General features: G+C 38.0%; 1 protein-coding gene across 1 annotated transcript in view; it reads right to left on the bottom strand.

Annotated features, from left to right (window-relative positions):
- Positions 1-21,791, bottom strand: part of ALDH12A1 (aldehyde dehydrogenase 12A1) — a 187,432-nt gene that overhangs the window by 136,384 nt on the left and 29,257 nt on the right. The window contains exons 3-4 of the mRNA XM_089807563.1: positions 11,686-11,789; positions 11,323-11,390 (exon numbers count right to left, since the gene is read on the bottom strand). Coding sequence (XP_089663689.1) covers positions 11,323-11,390; positions 11,686-11,789 — 172 coding nt within the window. The remainder of the gene's footprint in view (positions 1-11,322; positions 11,391-11,685; positions 11,790-21,791) is intronic.

Raw genomic sequence — 21,791 nt, 5'->3', positions numbered from 1 at the left:
TGGAATAACTGGAGCTACAGGAGCTACTGGAGCGCTCCCATCAAGTGGACCTAATGGAAGCCGAACTCCCAAATCATGAGCCTGCATAGGCTGGTCTGCTAGATCAAGAATAGGAGAAACAGGCATGAATGGTCCTCGTTGCTAATCAAAGACTACATCACGGTTGTATATGAGACGAGATGTCTCAACATCAATCAGGCGATAGGCTTTGTGAAGACTGCTATATCCAACAAGCATCAGTTTCTAACTCTTGACATCCAACTTGATGCATGAAGCATCAGGGATCCAAAGAAAAGCAAGAGAGCCAAAAACCTTCAGGTGACTGATTCTGAGCTTACGACTTGACCAGGACTCTTCCGGAGTTTTACCTTTGACTACCACTGTGGGTGACCGGTTCAACAAATAAACTACAGTGTTAACTGCTTCGGAACATGTCCGTGTTCAAGCATGGAACGAGCCATCTCGATGATTGTCCTGTTCCGACGTTCAGCTACACTGTTCTGTTGAGGCGTGTGGGGTGTGGTTAACTGGCGTTTGATGCCATGTGTATCCAAGAAGCTAGAGAAAGCATTAGAACAAAATTCCCCCCCATTGTCTGATCTAAGAGTAATAATAGATTTCCCAGACTCTTTTTCAATTAAGGGTTTAAACTTATAAAATACAGTAAATGCATCTTATTTCTTTTTAAGGAAATACACCCACATTTTTCTACTGAAATCATCTAGAAACAACAGAAAATACCTGGAACCAAGAATAGGAGTGGCCATAGGGCCGCAGATATTGACATGAACAAGCTGAAGTACCTGAGAAGCTTGCCAAGAATTGCCACTAGGGAAAGGCGTGCAATGTTGCTTCCCAGCTTGACATGCGTCACAAACTCCATGGTGTTGAGTCTGAATCTCTAGCAAACCAAGAATAAGCTCATCCTGAGCAAGCTGTGAGAGATAATGCACATTTGAATGCCCATATCGCTGATGCCAAAGTGTGCTGACAGAAGATCGCCAAGCAGCCATAGCTAAGTCCTTAGAATCACCAGAATCAATAAGTCTGAAAAAACCATGATCCTCAAGACCTACTGCAACAGTAGACTTAGTCGCTCGATCAAAGATGGTGCACTGATGTGAACTAAAGGTGACTGCCAAGTGTGGAGAATGTTGCAGCAACTAACTAACTGAGAGTAGATTTAGTTCCATCCCTGGAACATAGTACACATCAAGGAATATGAAATTCCTCCCCACAGACTGAATCTGAATGTTGCCTTTACCAACAACCGTGTACTCTTCTCCGCCACCAAAAATAACAGAATTTTAATAAGGCTAGTAGTCAGTAAACCAGTCTCTGCAGTGAGTGAAATGTCGAGAGGCACCTGAATCAACGTACTAGGCAGACAACTTCACATAATCTGCAGGTCCTTTAGCCATAAAGGCGTAAAAGGCAAATTTCGCCTGCTCAGAGTGCTTTGCACTATTCGCTTTGGGTTGCGAACCTAATTGCTTAGACTGGGCAGCTAAGTGTTTCTGACAATCAACCTTCATGTTACCATACTTGTGGCAGTAATTGCATTGAATGTTCTTTCTAGAACCATCGGATGCTAGAGTAGAAGACTTCTGTTGAGATGGTTGTTGAAACTTGCCCTTATCCTTCTAAAAGGATTTCGCAACAAAGGCTTGCTCTATGGAGGTGGAACTGGAGCTACTACCGAACTGTTGTTTCCACCAATCTTGCTGAAGCAGCAGGGTGTAGAGATCAGTGAACTTCAGATCAACACTAGTAGATGTGATGTTGAGAGTCTCAATAAAATGCTCATAGGATTTTGGTAAACTCCAAAGAGTGATTACCACAATATCCTCTTCCTCCATCTTGCGACCAATGCCAAGTAGCTGATCACAGATTTCCTGAATCCGATTCAGGTGTGCCTGGAGTGTAGTGCGTTCATCCATGACAATAGAAAACAGAGTGTTTTTCAAAAAGAAGGCTCTGCTCTTGTTGGAAGTCTCATGAAGACCTTTTAGATGTGTCCAGATTTCGGCAGCTATCTTGCCGGATGGAATCTAAGAAAGCTGATCATCAGCTACAGATAATTTGAGAAGCATCACTGCCTCTTGATTATTCAGATCCCATGTATCTTGATTAGGACCCGGAGAAGTTGGATGCTTCGTAACACCTAAAACAAGTTGATCGGTGTTCTGATATTCAAAGATTGTGATGATGCGCTGCTTCCAGGTTCCATTATTGCGACCATTGAATTTGGAGTTATGCTCGAGCAAAATATTCGTCAGAGATGCCATGGCACTTTTTTCAATGAAAACTGTGAAAATCTGTGAAGGTACATTTTTTGAGGCAAAAATATGGAAGACCCAAAAGAATCAGAGAGTGACCCAGAAGAGAGCTCGAAAAGCTCAGAAGGAATCTCCTGTCGTTTTCTGGATCCGCTGGCTCAAAAATCAAGGCACAAAAATTGAGGCACCCAAAAAACGGACAGCAACCCAGTTGAGCTCTCGAAAAACCCACCAAGAATCTTCAAACAAAAAAAATTTTCGACCCCAAAAGTTAGTGTTTCGAGCAAAACCCTAGCCGTCGAATTGAAGATCAAATGTGCAAAAAAAATGGCAGATTTTGATAAAAAATGTTCGATTTTTGTTTCAGAATGACTCCCTTAACCAGAGACGACTGCATAAGAGGGAGCCTGAGCCAAAAAAAAACACCATTTCGCTATTACAGGAGCGTGAAAAAGCTAAAGCCTGGTTGCAAAAAAAAAGGCCAAAAAACGCACTTCAATCCCTGTAGATTGCGCAAGCTTGTTGGGATGTCTAAAAAATCTTGTGTTCAATCATGGGTAGCAGTGGCCGAAAGTTGTCTCAAAACAACAACAAAAACGTGATTTTCTAGCAAAAACCAGACACAATAACCCACGTTTTTCAAGAAACAGACGCATAAACTGAAACCCTAGCCGTGATTGGGTGTACGAACAGAAACCCTAGCTAGGTTGTTTGCTTAAAACCAGAAGTAATTTTGAAAAAACTTAACAAATAATTTCAATAGAAATTATAATTTTTTCAAAAAAATTCGAAGTATTTGCTTTGATACCATATTACGAGGTAATTGGTAAATACTTGCTTGTTATTAGCAGCGACCGAGAGGTCAATTTATACAAAAGAATGAACGCAAAGAATAGAAACATTCTATTCTAGAGAAAACAAAAAAAGAAAGCAAACTAAAGCTTAAGATATTTACAAGATAACCATTAACTAATAATAGACGACTTATCTATTATTGTAATAACATTGATTATTATTCAATGCTTAATATATTAATATTTATTGTAGTATAGTAAAATATAATAATAGTTGATATATATTTCTATATATATTATAATTTATATTTAACCTTAATATTATAATATATATTAGATCTAAATATATCCAATAATATATATTAAAGATATTTTAAATTTTTTATCTTATTTATTATAAATAATATTTTTATTTTAAAAATAGATAATACTAATAATTTAATAATCTAATATTGGTATTTAATCCATATTTCCTATTAAAACTCAATCTGAAATTGGGGACATCACAAATTTGCAGAAATCTTACAATCTAATGAATAAAATAAAAGAATATGGCAGTGCTACTTCAAAGAACGCAAACGTTAAATGTAAATCATCAGTTATTGCATGAAGCATAGGAGAACCAAATGCAGCTGTTCTACAAAAGTCATTGCATAAATACATAGAATTCATGGACACGTTGTGAAGATCTCTTCTAAGTGCCTTGGGCACTTCTTTCTTATGCTTTTTAGAATAGAAGTAGTTTATGACAGATTTGATGTAGAGGCAATGTATTTTGTAAATACAAGAAACATGCACCTCCATACACACTTCATGTAGTCAAGTTACAATTGTATTAGGCATGCAACTTTGAATAAGTCGGTAGGAATTTGTTAGAGACTAAGCCAAAGTGGTTGAGGGTTTCCCTTCCTTCTCCACCTTTCCCTCTCTTCTTTTCCTATATGAAGGAGAGAGTTCATTGTAAATAATCTTCATTTGTTTTATGCAACAGGACTATGCTGAAGTTGCTTGTAACTTGAAAACTGTGTTTCTAGAAAGAAAAAAAATCTGAACTGAATAAAGAAGCAGGTGTTCTCAAATTTTGTGTTGTGAAACTTGAAGTTGATCTTTGTATTCTTATGCTACATTGATCAATTTATCTTTGATTGAGTTTATAATTTATTTATGTGGAGCATTTGAGCGTTCAATTTGGTCTCTTGAAGACTTTGAGCTTGTGGAAACATAATTGTTATAATTTGATAGTGACTGTAAGTACTCGCAATTAAAGACTTTGCACTTCAACTTAGGGTATATTATTTCAACTTGGATGGTTAGGAAGAGACTTGCACCTTGTTATCTATTCGATTTTCTCATCAAAACGGATTAATTGTAAGAGACTTTGGGTTCTTATTGTTAATCAACCAGATATAATTGTTGTCTTAGCAGTTGTTCTTATGTCAACTACTGACCAACCGGTATTACTGCAGCAGTAGGTACTTTTTGTTAAACTGCAAGTAGTTATTTTTCCCATACAATCATTCCTGAAAAAAGTGGAGTTGATTCAAAGAACCACCAATTTGTTAAGCTTTTGATCTTAAGCTTAACAAATTTTGGTTTGCTCTTTCTAATGTTCTTTGGTATCCTTGGAAGCAGAGCAATGAGGAAGTTTTTCAGGACAGCAAGAGGAATCTTATTTAGTTTTACATCATGTCCCAAGTATCTACAATGTTGGATATTCCTTAGGACGTGTTTATGATACCAGTCCGAAAAGGAGCAATGATAATTTATAAAGAAGACATATAGTCTTCTCAATACTTTGATACATGCAGTGATATGTTGAACCGGGACGATTTGGATGCTCTGAAACAATTTACCAAAGAAAAGGGAATTAACATATAGAAGTAGAACAAAAGATTACATTAGACAGAGAAAAAAGTAGTCCCTAATGGGAAAACATTATCAGTATTAAACATGCAGTTGAACCACCTATTGGAGCATTTGACTGTGATCAAGCCAAAGTTAGTAATAAAATAATTGGAGCACGGGGCTAGTTTTTGTTTCCAAATCTTATAATGATGTTCTGAACATGTGGTTTTGTATATGGTGAGCAATCCACTATTCTCTGTTATGTAAATATTTTGGGGGATATAGCTTTGTACATATATCTATTTGGTGTAAATAGGTATTGGGGTATGGTATAACTTAGTAAAACTGTCTCCATCTGAGATAAGTTTTTTTTTTTTGCTTCTTTATTATCTAATCTAACATGAAATTTAAAATTATTTCATTTAGCAATAATAGGTGTATTAATGCTGTAATGATTTAATATAGAAAGTTTGTATAAGACGATATGTATATTTTCAAACTACTATAATTAAACATGATGGGGAAATTGAAATAATCATAATTAGAAGAATGGTTATAAGATCCCACTCTAGGTAGCCCACCTCATATGCATGGCAAAGGCCACATGAAGCAAAGGGGGAATAATGTATTCGCTCTTGGGCCTAGGGTAGGAGGCCAAAGATAGAAGAGAAAGCTGATAGGAACCTGCTTTAGGTAGCCCACCTCGTATGTAGGGCAAGGGCCACAAGAGGCCAAGGGGTAATAATGTATCCACTCTCGGGCCTCGGGTAGGAGGCTAGAAATAGAGGAGAAGGTGAAAAGAACCTGCAGTAGGCAGCACACCTCATGGTGCAGGAGCACCCCTTGAAGGCAAAACAAGTGATTGAAGTCTCATGGAATATCATGAGTAGAAGAAGATGTAATAGGTGTTCTTAGGATGTAATAACGTCCGAAGGACCAAGTAGGTATCAATAAGACGCATTTTGTAAGGCAATTTGGCATGGTAGGCATGCATAAGCCACCATGGTCAAACTTGGTCAACGGGTCCAAAATGTCATGTAATTAACTAAGTGTTTTGGTGTTTTGAGTCATGTATGATCAATTTTGATCAAGTTGTGGAGTCTAGAGCACAAGATGACAAAAGTTGCAATTTCTTGCAGAAGTTGTCAAAAAGTTGCATGACAACTTTGGGAAGATGAAGAGTCAACTTCACCCAATGACCATGGAAGTTCAAAAGATTGTTGGGGAAGTTGGTCTGAGGTTATTTAAGAATCATTTGTGTAATTTGGCACTATGGTGTGAGTTTTGGATAATTGAACGATTGCATATAGAGTGTTTTTCTGCAAATTTTGATGTTCTCCAGCTACTTGATTGCTTGCACGGGTATTTAGACTTATAGAACCAACTGAAAGGAATGCATGTGTGTGTTAACTAAACCAATGTGGTGATTTGATCTCATTTAAAGCAATAGGAATGAAGTTATTGAGGTTTTTGTGCAACAAGTTTTGAAACTCTAGGTTCAACAAGGTTCCCGAAGTAATTTGCCTCTAATTTAAAAGTTCACCCTTTACTTTCAACGGCCAGTAGAGGATCAGTAGTAGAGTTATTCATCTCCATGTCACAAAAGGTTTGGTTTCAAAAATCAAAGGGAGTCCGGAGAAATAGTGAGTCTTGGCCAGGTAAACTCATAGTTGTGGATAGGAAATTGATATAAAAACAATCTTAGAAGTAAGAAGCAAATTGGTAGACTTTAACCAAGGACTAGTTAGGAGCCAATATAGTGTGGCAGCATTGCTTCAACCATTGGTTTGAACAAATCCCTCAAGAAAAGTGGGGTTGCTTCAATAAGTGCTCAACTAAGCCTAGTTAGGGCTAATTCACACAAGCATATGACCTAGTCAAAGAAGAAATCCACATCCAAATCTTTGAAGTTTCTTAGGACTCCCAAAAGGATATCCACATCCACAATTTGTTAGGTGGTTATTCAGAAGAAATTCACAAGGGAAAGGAAAATCCAATTTAGGAGGGCTAATTCTAATGAGGTCTCCTACTAGGTCTAATTGCAGAATTCTACAAAAAGAGACGAGTATGATTTGCCTATCGGGGTTGGGCATATAAGAGTCTTGGAGTTTGTCAAAGGGCTCTAGGTGTCTTGACAACATACATTTGACTCATCTCCCTACTTGTGTTTGGTTATGGGCCTCTTAGTGGAGGTAGCAATCTAAGTTATCCAATTGCTCCTTGGGTTTGGTTATGGACCTCTTTGTGGAGGTAGTTGATACCAATATGGTGTAGGAGCCAAGGAGGAATAATGGATATGCTCTTGGGCCTAGGATAGAAGGTTCCTAGGGCACCTCATCAAATCACCCTACACTTCTATGATTGGATCACCTTAATGTTAAATTCAGCACTCTATTGATTTGTTCATTTTTGTTTCTAAATAAATCCAACTATGAAATTATGATTATAAATGCATACTATGCTACACAATTTCAAATTGTGGACTACACAATTGAAGAAAACCCTATTTATGATAAACCCTTTAATCTTGCACATTGTGATTTTAGGAAAAATTCTAGGGTAAGATGGAACGGGGACATTACAAGTGGTATTGGAGCATCTTTCCGACCATATTGTGAGAGGTAGTTGATACAAACTAGCCAAAGAGCTCAAAGAGAATTGGAAATAGAGAAAAAGAAACTCGCCACCACTGTGAGTGATCAAATGAGCAATGAATTAAGGGAATTCATGGAACAAATGGCCAAAACACTCAAGCTAATCAACTCCTCCAAGCTATTCAAATCATGAGTAATAATGGTAGAGACAGTAAATCCAACCATTCCACAAATAATTATATTATTGATGAGATTGTAGAGGTAACTCTAGAATTGATGAGACTGTAGAGGTAACTCTAGAATACATAACAACCTTAGAAGGGATATCTCTTTTAAGGATTATTGTCACTCCAAGATGAAAGCCCCCTCTAAGAAGGGAAGAAGGATAAACAAAATAACCCTTCATAACTTTGAGGGAATGAGGAGAATCACAACATGCTCATGAGTACAAAAGCTTGACACCTATCTCTCACTAAGTCCCATGATAGAAGAAAATGCCATTAAATTTGTGATACTGCAGATTTGGGGAGGGTCTGAGAACTAACAAAATGTTCTAAAGGATTTGTGACTACAAGACATTTACTGTCTTCTACAAGGTAGTTGATAGAATGACCATTAAGGAAGGGTACTAGAATATTTTTCGCATCCTCGGTTCTTGTTCTATTTAGCTTGTTATTATAGAACATTAGTTAATGGTCATCTAGGCTATATTTTTAGTTATCTTACTCCAATCTACTTTTAGATGTTTTAATTTAGACAACTTTTCTTTTTAGTGAACGCTTTTTATAGCATTCATAAACTCTATTTTTTCTGTGTACTGTTAATACAATTAAATCTGTTTTTAAAGTTATACTTTGTCTTCATGCATTTATGTGTATACTTCACGTTTTCATTGTATATGCCCTATATTAGGTTGAATAAGATATTAATTTACTTTGATTGACATCACTGTACAGCCTTGATCTTCTCCTCTGAAAGACGAAAGAAAACTTTAAGTTATAGTTTTGCAAGTTTCTACCATTGATCATAACTCACATTCAAGATAACATATATATTACCAAAGTAGCACAACGGAAGGTGGTTACATGATCATTGCACGAGGGCGAGCAATTTTGGGAGAGGGGGACTATTACGTCTCCTACCTGAAACCCTAACTATGAAACCTCCAAAACCATCCCACAATAGAACAAAACTATTAAGACTATTTAATATGATTCTAGTCATAGGTAGTGAACTCAATTTACCAAAGTCCGGCGGTACTATTGAAGAATTTATAAACCAAACAGCTATCAAGAGGGTAGCTGAAATAAGGGATAATAACAGAGACAGCATGAGATAGTTAATGCTCACTAACGAACATATATTATCTCAGCATTGATAAGTAGTGTAGAACAAGTGTGTCTTGGCCAATTCGGATAATTGATATGAAGAACTAAACACCTTGCTAAGAAGATGGCGTTAAAAAAGAACATTGTCATAGCCTTTTAAGAGGCCCATACTGCAAAGAGGAAAGCCCCATCATCAATTCACCCTTAAGAAAATTATCTTAATGCAACACTTCAAAATTTTCCTTGGCCACAATTAAACCATAGAGATGCACCGTATAGTAATTAGAACCATAGTAACAAGACTCGCCGCGAGTCAGGCGAGTCGTCTGGGTCAGCGAGTTGAGTTACCTTGGCTAGGTCAAAATGACCCATGACCCTAACTCGGTGGGTCACGGCAAGTCAGGCGAGTCGTCTGGGTCAGCAAGTAGAGTTACCTTGGCTGGGTCAAAATGACCCGTAACCCTGACTTGGTGGGTCAATTGGGGTGACTCACCCACTCAACTACTCGGTTGACTCATCTAACTTGTCTGATTTTTAATTTTTGTTTTCAAATTTTTCTTAATACATCTAAAATTTACCTTTGTACTTATGTAATCAATGTATGTTATGTATGTGATCAAATCACCTTCTATTTCATGATGTTATTGTGTCTTTAAGCTTTATTCAATAATGGATGCATGGAATTTCTTTAAATCCTAAAAAATCTCTAAATTTCAAGGGTTTTGTCACTTTGTTGGGTCCTGTCACAGGGGAGTTCGAGCTGGGTCACAAGTCGAGTTACCCTTGCCAAGTCTAGGTCGGGTCCAAGTCTCGTTACTTTGATTAAAACATAATATCATGGCAATGATTAAGAATAGTCAGCAAACTAAGTGGTGTAAACCATGATAAGGCATACCTCATGGAATTCAACCATTGCAAGCCTTTGATTTTTAAAAGGTATTTAATAAGACTATCTCTCTTCTTGGGCATCATTGGCAGGGAGAAATAGAAAAGAAGAAAATAAAGGAATAGAATCAATCTATCAAAATCTGGGTGTTATTTGATATTAATATTGGATAGTAAGTAATTACGTGATCATTAGTTGGGCTTTGTGTATTATAGATATCTAGATTACAATGAGTAATCACATGGATATGGATATGCATATGTCTACGTCCATGCCTATGCATATGCACATGTATATACATGTATGTGTATGTTTGTATGCGTGTGTATACATATAATACGCATATCAATAATCTAATAGGAACTTAAAATCACTTCATTTAGCAATAGTATGCACATTAATGATGTAAAGATTTAATATAGAAAGTATGCATAAGATGTTATGTGTATTCTCAAATTGCTATAATTAAACCTGATGGGGAAATTGATGTAATCACGATTATAAGAATGGTGATAGAACCCGACTCTAGGTAGCCCACCCCATATGCATCACAAGGGCCACATAAGGCCAAGGGGAAATATTTTATCTACTCTTGGGCCTATGGTAGGAGGCCAAAGATAGAAGAGAACAGTGATAGGAACCTACATTGGATAGCCCATGTCATATGTATGGCAAGGGCCATATGAGGCCAAGGGGAAATAATGTATCATTTTTGGGCCTAGGGTAGGATGTTAGAGATGGAGCAGAATGGTGATAGGACCCCTCACTAGGTAGCACCCCTCATATGTACGGAAAGCGCCACATGAGGGCACGAGGGAATAATGTATCCACTCTTGGGCTTAGGGTGGGAATTTTCTAGGCCACCTCACCAAATCACTCTACAATTCTAAGATTGGATCACCTTAATGTTAAATTTATTACCCTATTGATTTGTTTGTTTTTGTTTCTAAAGAAGTCTAACTACGACATTATGATTATAAATGCATACTAACTATGTTACAAGATTTAGGATTATGGACTACACAATTGAAGAAAAACCTATGTATGATAAGCCATAATCCTAATCTTGTTCAATTGTGATTTCACGGCAAAGTTCTAGGACAAGATAGAAAGGGGACATTACAACTGTCAAGGAGATTTTGAAATCTCCAAGACATTCAAGAGACCCTGAAGACATCTAGGCATCCCCACAAAATTCCAAAATGAGCAGATGTCCCCAATCTTCACTTTTAATTGTGACAGGGCAGGTCTTTGAGGTACACTCATTCTTAAAGACAGCAAAAATCCGCAAATAGAAAGCTCCTAAACATAAGTAATAGATATGTTCTAACTTTGAGATCCCTCTTTAAAAACTACAAAATACATGTTTGTATTGGCAAAATTTGATACTTAAGTTGTGTGTGTGTGTGTGTGGATAAGGTCTCCCGTTCATGACCTCGCCACTTCATCTCCAGGTCAAAAGCATTTACACCTTTTGAAAATACATGAATGCAAAATGCAGACGATATACACATTCTATCTTCTAATTCTAGAACATTATTTATACACACAACATGAAAGCAATCAAAGATATTTCTGAAAGTTTTAGTAACACACCTTTCAGGATTTTTTAATGGATTGTGTAATCCATGTTTAGGGCATGAACGCAAGCTCTCAATAAATGGCTGCAGACAACATCATGAAACAGAGGGCAACAAGAAAGGAAAAGAGGAATATTAGATTTCTTGAATATATAATATTGCAATAAAGGTCTTAACAATCCAACCCAAGTTATGTTTCAAAAATCTATCACAGAATAGCTATAAGATAAACATATATTACTGTTCAAGTGCAAAGGTAGAGCACCTTAGTGATTGAAAAAATCAGGCTTCATCTAATATTACAAAGAAAGTAAGGGCAAAATTGTGCAGGAAGATGGTGGAGATATTTTTACTAAATGTTGTAGATCACTACACTCACTTTAATCTCAGCTGCAGAAGGATCTGGTACGGCAATGAATTTCTGTCCATTCAAAGGATCCACTATCTCACTCCATTTTGAGCTGCCTTTCCACTCTCCCTGCACTATAAAAGTAAAGAATTTTGGATCACTCAAAATACCTTAAATCTTGGAACAAAGATTCCAAACATGGCCATCGTTAGAATATTTTCCAACTCCTCCATTTCAGAGATAAATATTCATTAAACTTGCATGTTATGCTTATATATGTCTCGGTTTGAGTTCATTCTTCAGGCTGTTATCCATAAGTGTAGACCCAGGTTCATTCTGCAAATGGCCAAAATAATTTAAAACAAATGTACTTGATCTCTCCATTTAAATTTATGAACTTTGTTTTCTTGATATAAGAGACCATCACTTTATTGATCTAAAATAGTAAGGGTGACTCAAAAGATCTCTCCAACTTTAATTCGTTTTAAATTCTTATACACTTGGCCTTTTATCATTCTAATAACAATAATGGAAGGCTAGTAGGACTCCAGAGTAATTAGAGACCTTTTGAAGTTAGCTGCCTGCTAGTCGAACATTTCCTAACTAAATTTGGACTATGTAACTTGTACAATTTTCTCTAGGCAAAGAAACAAAGCTGAGTATGAAACCTTATCATAATAAATAGCTGGAAGAAATAATAATTACAGAAAGCTTTTAAAAAATTTATAAGATACAGGTAATGGAAAATAAAAATATATTAGATCTAAATGAAGAGCAAATTTGAGGAATACTCGGGAAATCGCAAATCAAATATATTAGTTCTAAATGAAGAGCAATTGTTAGCAATGTTAACTCACATTTGGGAAAAGCAATTGAGGTTGATGTAAGGAAAAACAAGATACATAAACAAAAGAGGTTTCAAATAACTGGCTTACAGGAAGAGAATTTAAATATCTCCTGCAAAGAATTAAGATAAAAACAAAATAGGAAAAAAATTATTGTAAATATCCCATTAAATGGTTAAGAGTCAAGCAATTAGAAAGTAATAAATCCCTGTCCTACCCTACAAGAGACAAGAAGAGAGATTCGGTTGCAAAATTGGATACAAGTTCCCTGCCTCTTGCTTATATAAAATTGAATTTTGATGGATTTCTCAGGGAAATTTGGGACTGCAGACACAGGATTTAATACTCACAAGGATGGCAGCTTTATTCATGGAGATTTCCTACTTCCAGGTCATTGTACAAATAGTGGAATAGGAAGGTATAGTTGTAGGGCCATCTCTGGCACCCTCATTAAGGGAAAAACAATTAATAGTGTAAGCAGACCCCCTAATAGCAATCAATGCCCTTAAGAAAAGCCTTCTGCCCCCTTGACAACTTCAGAGGCTTTTGCAGGAATCATTTCCCATCAGCCAGCAGTTCAAGGTAGTAATATTCTCTCATTGTTGAAGAGCATTCAGCGCAGAAGTGGATTATCTTGCCAATTGTGGTATGGGTCTTGATCCCCTCTCAGTTTACAGTGGCATTTCTTCATCATGGGAAGATATAAACAATTTTTTAAATTCCAAGCCACAAAAATCTTTCCTGTTTTTTTCATACTTGGACTGCTTGGTCCCTTGTGTATTCCAGCAGAGGCTAAAATAAATGGTTATCATTTTTAAGGGTCAGGAGCTAAGTTACCAGTCCTGGTAATAGTTTGGGTTCAGGTTCGAGGATTCAGTTCAAGGTTAAGTCAAAAAAAAATTGTAGTTGAGTTCATTTTGGGCTCATCCATATTTTTACTATATTATTTGGTTTGCTTCATGCTAGGCCCAATCCAGTTACCAGTCCAGTTTGCGTGTGGGTTTGACAAAATATATTAAACTGCAAAATCTTTGCATAAAATATTTTAGAAAATAGTACTTGTTTGAAAAATAATATATTTACAACTATAATACATGATTGCCTCCACCTCAAAATACATATATTTAAATTTTAAATAATATATTTGCAACTACAATATAATTAATAAAATTAAAATTAAAATACTTCAAAGTATAATGTATGTATATATTATTTTATTATAATATAGTTGCATATATATGCATATAATAATATATGTATAGATATGTATTATAATACTTATACATATAATACTTATAAATGTTACATTTTTTTGTACTAACGAGCCCAAACTCCCACAAAAAAATTGCCGAACCAGCAAACAAGATCTTTGAATCTGAACCTGCAACTTAGTACAAAAAGATATAGAAATCGGGAAATTTAAATACTTGCATTAGTGTTTGAGTTCAAAATACACCACATATAGCATCTTATATTATATACTAAACTAGTAAACTAAACCACCATATGCATAGTCAAATAATGGTCAAACTTGAATGTCATGATATATACTAATGTCAAATGTCAACAATCAGCTCTCATTGATAAAAAAATAATATGGGGTCTTCAAAAATATCATCATCACCATCCATATCAGATGATGTAGGTGTAGACACCTAAATTTGATTACACTATTTTAGTAATCCTATTTAGTTATCTAAAAAGGCATTATTAATTAAATTTCTATTTAATTAATCCTTTGTCATCCCCTAGTTGATTAATTTAATTAATCATCTATAGTCCTAATTGATAAATCAAATAATCTATTATTTATCAATTAAATCCTATTCTTCTATCTAATTCCAAAAATCCCCATTTATTAAATAAATCTATTTGATAAATGAAATCCTCAAATTCAAAAACCCCTAACCTATCTCTAATCCTCCATTTAGCCTAATCTACCCCATCCACCCATACTAACCAAGCTTAGCCACTAACTCACCCACCCTCATTAATGCCATCCACTTGCACATCTCTAACATCCCTAATCTAATCCTAAACCCAAGCCTAATCCACCCCCTAATGTTGTCACATTCCTTAAACAAGTTTAAGACTTTCCTAATCCAAACCAAAGTCTCCCCTCAAAAAAACCCAACCACTAAGTCATGAGTGCTCTTACAAAACATAAAAGACTCTTACAAGCCCACTCATGACTCTTACACCCATCTTCCACACTCTTCCCTCTTCCACACTCATTCCTCTTACATCCCTCTTACATACTCAACTCCACTCATCATGACTTTAACCAACCCTTTACCCTACCCTCTCACACTCATCCTCCTTGTGACAAGTGTCACCTTCCCATTGGTGCTAAACAAGCACAATCCATGTGCTCTCCTTTGTGCCCTCCTTAAGCCTTCATCCATCTTTGCATCTAAGCCCTCCATCCCTCTACCCCTTAGCCTATAAATTGAATCCCATCCCAAGCCATTTCATCAACAATCTTTGAGCTAAAGTTACCATGCTATTTTGAGAACCAAAGCCATCAACCATACCCTTATAATGCCAAATTGAGAGCTCACAAAGCTACCAATTTGCCATTACCCACCTCCATTGAAGCAGCTTTTGAGCATCTTGAGCATACATCCACAACAAAAGGACACATCTACAGAATCAAGAAAGCATGGAGTGCTCTTTCTTGTGAGGTTTGCACTTCTTGTTTGCTTTCTTTGTCTAAGCATATATGTGAATTTAGTTTTTGGTTTGTGAATGTTTACTTTATTTGTTAATGTTCTTTGCATACTGATTCTGGTTCTACATTTTGGCACGCCCAGTGGGACCCCACTATGGGTCATTTAATCATCTATTTTCATCTATATGTCATTTTTCTAACCATCTAATGTTTGTTGTTGTTTGAGTGTGTTGTGAGGGTGTTTTGCTTGTTTTTGCAAGTTAAAGAACGCACTTAGGAAGAAGAAATACCATCTAAAAAAAAAAAAAAAAAATCGCATTTTTCAGCTTTTTTTTGGCGCAGTTTTGGTGTCTGCAACCTGTTCTGTCTGCGAAAATCCGCGTCTGCGCAAATCGACATCTGCGAAAATCCGCGTCTGCGAAAATCGACATCTGCGAAAATCCGCGTCTGCAAAAATCGTCGTTTGTGAAAATCCGCATCTGCGCAAATCGGCGTCTCACCTGTGTTCCGTGCTGCAAATCTATTTTGTCCTCTTCGTATTTTGGCGTCTCTATATTTCAGCGTCTTCATATTTTGACAGACTGTCTTCTCTGCTTGCTTATGTTCCATTTCTGCTTTATTATTTCTGCACTTTGTAGCTAAAAAAAAAAAAAAAAAAAAGAGTATAAATCAAAATTTGACTTTTAGTGGTTCCGTAGGATTTAGACCATTTTAAGCATTTTTACGCGTAGAAAAAACAACAAAAAAAGTAAAAAAAAAATTTTCCCATAGTTAAGCTCTCATTTTTGAAGATTTTGGCTAACTAACTAAATTGCTTTTTTTGTCTCATTGCAGGTTGGAGCACATATGGAACCACTAACCATGTTTCTTGTAGGTTTTCATGTTGCTAAAAAATGAACTTGAATGTTTAACCATTTGTCTTTGAATGCATGTTGCTAAAAAAAAAAATGAACTTGAATGGTTAAACACATTTTCCATTGAATGAATGTTGCTCAAAACACACTCTTGAATGTCATGGATTAAAATCAACTTTCTTTGGAATGCATGCTTAAAACAAAAAATCCAATCTTGAATGCCAAGGCTCAATTGAACAAAACAAATCTCTTTTTCACATGCAATCTAGGTAAAGTTTGATTTTTGGACATTTAAGAAACTTTGTTAAGTTAAAATACAAATTTACAAAAATCAATTTGAGTAGTTCCTTGGACTCACCTCTTTTCTAATCACCCATCAAATATTAACCATTGGTTGCAATCTCAGCGCCATTTATGGGGATGGGTCTACTTGAAAAAGGTGTTAAATGTTCCACAATCTAACTCACTCACTTGGTCTTTGAACGTTTGCTTTAACTTTATCAAAATTCTTAAATGGCCAAAACTCTAGATTAAATCGATCACACTTCAAGTTTGGGCACTAAAATTGAACAACAACTGACGTGGAGAGCCTCCGGGCGCGCGCTTGAAATCGAATCTCACACACTTTTGTTTTGGGCTTAAAACAAACTCACACTCAATCTTGAATGCCTTAAAGAAAATTAATCGATACTTGACGTGGAGGGCCTCCGGGCGCGCGAGTTTGCTTTTGTTGACCCTAACTCTTCTTATTGTTTGCATTCTTCGATCGATTTACTTTTGTTGGTGCTTCAAGTTGGAATTGAACATTGTCTCTTAAACATGAGTGCTTGCAAAGTCTAGATTAGCACACATAAGAGTCAGTTGGTAAAAGAACAAGCGTGTTTTTTAGCCCAAGGTCATCCGAGTCTTCTCTCCCCTTGTCGTCTTTCGAGGCCATCTTGGGTGCATAAGATTAGGATCCAAAACCTTGTTTCTTTTTAGGAGGCCTGCTTGGGGATTTCATCACCCCTTGGACGACCTCAACTCCAGCGCTCCGGCGGAGTATAAGAATCGGGAGGTGAATCGAAAGACACCTCTCTTGGGATCAAGATTTTGTCATTCGGGCTAAGCCTCAAGGAACTTTATACCTTTGAGAAGTGAAAGAGGAGAAGTGGGTTACCGCTCCTCTCGGCTGTGTGACATCCTTTTGGTCTCATCTACGGATTTGGGCCTCACGTACCTTGCGTATATCGAGGACTCCCTAGCTAAACCAATTGTCAGCCTTGCAGAAAACCATCTAGGATGTTAATGTGTTTGGAGTGACTGATCGAAACATTTGTAGAACATACACACTCCTTGGCGCAAGTATCACATTCTGAGAACCACAAACTTCTATCTGGGTGTTCCTATCTATTGCTTGTTTTTATTTTACTTGTTGAATGAATGTTTGCCAAACTTGGTCAATCCTAGCTTAGGGCACACTTAGCGTAGTCACTGCCTATTTTGGAAGTTGAACAAGTTGAAGCAAAACAACTGAGATTTTTTCCAAAGCCAAGCAGATTCAGGAATTTATGTCAGAACAACCCAAACCCAAACAGAAGTTTCACAAGGTCAAACTCAAGCCATCTCTAGCATACCAAGAACTTTCAGCCAAGAGAAAAGAAATAACACCAAGCCCACGAATTTCCAAACTCCACAAAGCAGAGGACAAAGCTACCGACGAAGCACTTCAAGAGGCCTGGTTAGAGAGCACCATCAAATTTAGCCAACATCCAGGAGTTAATCCTGCTTATGCCTTACCAACTAGGCATGATTTCTATGATTAGACACCCTTGTTTCTCCACATCTTCTTGGATAAGCTTCACTTTAGAGTCATCTTTGTAGAAAAGCCAGCCATCTTAGGTTATCCCCTTAAGCATTATTAGCTCATCCATATCATTTAGAATCATACCATCTAGCCAGTAATCGAAATTCTGCATATCTAAGCTTTCAAAATTGTTGTCACCTTGCTAAAAGTTTGCCATTCCTAAAATCTTCCAAATCCACCAATCTCACCAAGGTTATCCCTTTGACATAGCTTTGTCTAGGGTAATCTAGCTTTGTCACTTGTTATCCCTCATCACCTTGAGCTAAAGGTTGGGATTCACAAATGGTCAATCTCGTGTTCTTCCTAAAGGATCATCAGTCTATCCTTAAGTTGACACAATCACCACCAAGCTTGCACATAGGAAAGCAGACCTTTTGTGCTTTGACAACATATCTTTGAAGTTAGAATCCCCAACCCAATCCTCCTTAGGTTTTGTCATATAGCTTTGCCTCAACCTAAGAAATCATTTGCATAGAAAAGCCTTCCCCCTTTTTGCATCCATCAGCATTATTGCATCTCATCCCTAGGAGCATTTTTCATGCCACCCGTCACTCGCTTAGCCAAGAAGAAAGAAACAATGGAGCCCTATCATTTAGATCGAACAGCCTCACCCCCCTTGAGCACTCAGCCATCCTTTAGCCCAGAGCCAGCTATGCCATCACCAACTGACATTGAAGCTTTCATGAACCAACCAGGAAATGCAGTATTGGTAAACGCCATTATAGACAAAAACAAAGAGACAATCATGGCTAATTTTCGAACGGACAATGTAGGAACCTTTGACTTTGGAAGACCCCCTCCATTATCAGATCCATCTCACCCATTGTTTGGGCAGCTGCCACCACCCATAGGCTCTTATGATCCAAATTATCCTCAATTTATTCCAAAAGAAGAGCCTCCAACCAATCCATATGACCCAACAGACGCAAACATACCATCATCCACCTAAGTTGAAATCTCCATGCCGCAAGCCAACCCAGCCACCACCACTCCATCCTTGGTTCATACCTCTTCGCTCCAAACCCCCTTTACCCAAAACACCTCACCGTTCACCCCCTTCACTATTGCTGATGCTCCCTAACCTAGCCTTCCCAATCCACCCATCTCCCAAATCAGTGCTAGCATCTTTGGCCAACCTCAGCAATATACAACAGGGATGCCACCCATGGGGCCAAGTAATCAACCTTTCATTGCCCCCAGCTTGTTCACCACAGCCCAAAGCACAATCCCATCATTTCCATTAGGTCTTGGGAGCTCAATACCACCAGCCACAAATCCACAAGCTACTACCTTCACTCCACAAAGCTATCAAAACCCACAAGCTACTGCCAATCTTCTACCAAGCTCCCAAGTGACCCTAGCTCCCACCACCACTCTACCAAGTTTCCAAATCCAACCACAAAGCTATCAAACCCCATCAGTTCCATTCCCAAGCTTTCAATTCCCACCACCTCCACCACCAACTAATCCATTACCTCCAATTACCAACTACTTTTCAATGCCACTTCTAGGAGGTAATCCACCACCCCAGCCAACCACCAATTATTTGCAGATGCCATCCCAAATGGGGGCACAACCCACATATATTGGTCAAACCCCACAAGCCCTCCGATCCTTTCCCCAAGCCTCACAACCATCTTATACCTTACCTCCACAAAGCAACCCATTTACCCCACAGCCAGCCTCGCAGCACATGCAGCAATATGCGCCACCTCCCCCTCAACAACCCGTCATCCACCATGCAGCTGCCCAAATAATGTACAATCCCTATCAGCAAATCCCTCATAACCATCCATATTCAATGGCCCCATCCAGCACATACCTACCTCAAGGCACTCCTACATTGGGGGCACCCCAACCATCACCTATCAATTCAGAGTGGGAGCAAATGAAGACAACTCTGAAAGCCATCCAAGAAGGGAATGATCCAAAGACATTCAAGTTTGAGAATGTGTGTCCTTACCCATTTGACAGAGCCATTACCATGACACCATTTCCCAAACACTTTGAGGTACCTAAATTTGACAAATTCAGAGGAAAAGGAGACCCTGTCACACATATCAAAGAATTTTACATGCATTGCCAGGACGTGGCATACAATGATGTCTTCCTCTTGCGCCTTTTTCCCAAAAGCTTGGCTGGACCAGCTCTTGAATGGTTTTATAGAATCCCCTATGGCACAATTAAAAACTTTGCTAAATTATCTGAGGCATTTGTAGCCCAATATGCCCATCTTGTTGAAACAGAGCTATCAATAGTTGATCTTGTCCACACCAAGCAAAAAGGTGGAGAAAGCCTTGCCGAATACCTGCAAAGATGGCAAACCCTTACCACCCGCATATCCTGCACCTTGCCAGAACGCCATGTGGTGAAAATGTTTATTGATAATGCACATCCCAGCTTGGCTCACCACATGACCATGAACTGTTTGCAGACCTATAAGGATATCAAAGAGAAAGGAATGATCCTTGAGCAAGGACTCATCAAAGATGGTGTGGTAAAGATTTACAAAGAGGCCAACCAAAATCAATCACATTCCAATGACAAGTCTAGGTATTGGAACAAAAACAAGCATGTTGCAACAGATGGGGTTACTGACACCAGACATGTGAATATCATTGGTCCTTCTCAAAACCAGTCTAACCCACCATATCAAACAAACAACCTACAAGCTACCAATTACCAACAACGAAATAACCAAAGCTATCAAAACCACAATACAAGACCCAACTTTCAAGGGTCTAACAATCAAGCTAATGCCATCAATGTAGCTGCAGGGCAAAAGCCCAGATTCCAACCTGCACCTAGAAACTATACACCCCTTGGTGAGCCATTGGATGTTATTTTTGAGAAATTGGCTAAGGAAAACCTCATCAAATTTCCTCCTACCCAGCAAATTGATCCAAGCCAATCCAAAGCTGCATGGTACAAAGACAATGAGTATTGCAAGTTCCATAGGGTAAACGATCACACCACCCTCAGATGCATGAAACTGAAAGACTATGTGCAAGACCTCATTGATCGGAAGGAAATCACTGTTGGTGCCCAAACCTCTCCCAATGCAGGCTTACAGATTTATCAAAATGCTTTTCCTCCACACAACAACCAAAATCCTGGAAAAGCACCTATCCAAAACAACACCAACAACCGCCAGCCAAACCAACAGCATGGGAAGAACAATGACCACACTTCATCCTATATAGACTATGGTAGCCTTATAGGTTGTATATCTGAGAAAGAGCCTTCTGTCAATGTTATCAGTATCCGAGGACCAGACAATGAGTGTGCGGTCACCACTCGAAGAGCGCGATTTAACATCGCAGGCCCACTAGTTTCATCAACACCATTAGCTCCATCAAAAAGCCGGTACAATATTTTGGAACACCTTGGGAACATGCCAGCCCAAATATCCATTTTAGACCTTCTCCGCACTAGTCCTGTGTACAAAGACATCCTTGACAGTGCTCTCATAGAATCCCGTGTCCCTTCTGATATCAATGCTACTGATTTTCGTAATCTTGTTGGACACCTTTCATCCTCATGTGCCCTATCTTTCAAACCCACCGACATACCCGCAGTTGAGCCAGATCACACCCTTCCGCTTCGCATAGCCATCATGGTATCCAATTTTGCCGTGAAAAGAGTAATGATAGATAATGGATCAGCCTTGAACATTTGCACCCTAAAATTCATAAAACAAGCTGGGTATATTGAGGCAGATGTGATCAGTGAGGTTATCACCATCAAAGCTTATGACAACTTGGAAAGGACCATAGAAGGGACTATTTTGCTACCAATCAAGGTTGGGCCAGTCATTCAAGAGACAGTTTGCCATGTTGTTGATCTAAACCTACCATTTAACATCCTCCTCGGTCGCCCATGGATTCATGCTATGAAGGCCGTTCCATCCATCTACCATC

Source organism: Cupressus sempervirens, chromosome 10 (genome assembly GCF_028749045.1).
Source record: "Cupressus sempervirens isolate cs-2001-9-10 chromosome 10, ASM2874904v1, whole genome shotgun sequence".
In the NCBI taxonomy this organism is placed as follows: domain Eukaryota; kingdom Viridiplantae; phylum Streptophyta; class Pinopsida; order Cupressales; family Cupressaceae; genus Cupressus; species Cupressus sempervirens.
The sequence above is the reverse complement of the archived record's forward strand: the minus strand, read 5'-3'. Positions and strand labels throughout refer to the sequence as shown.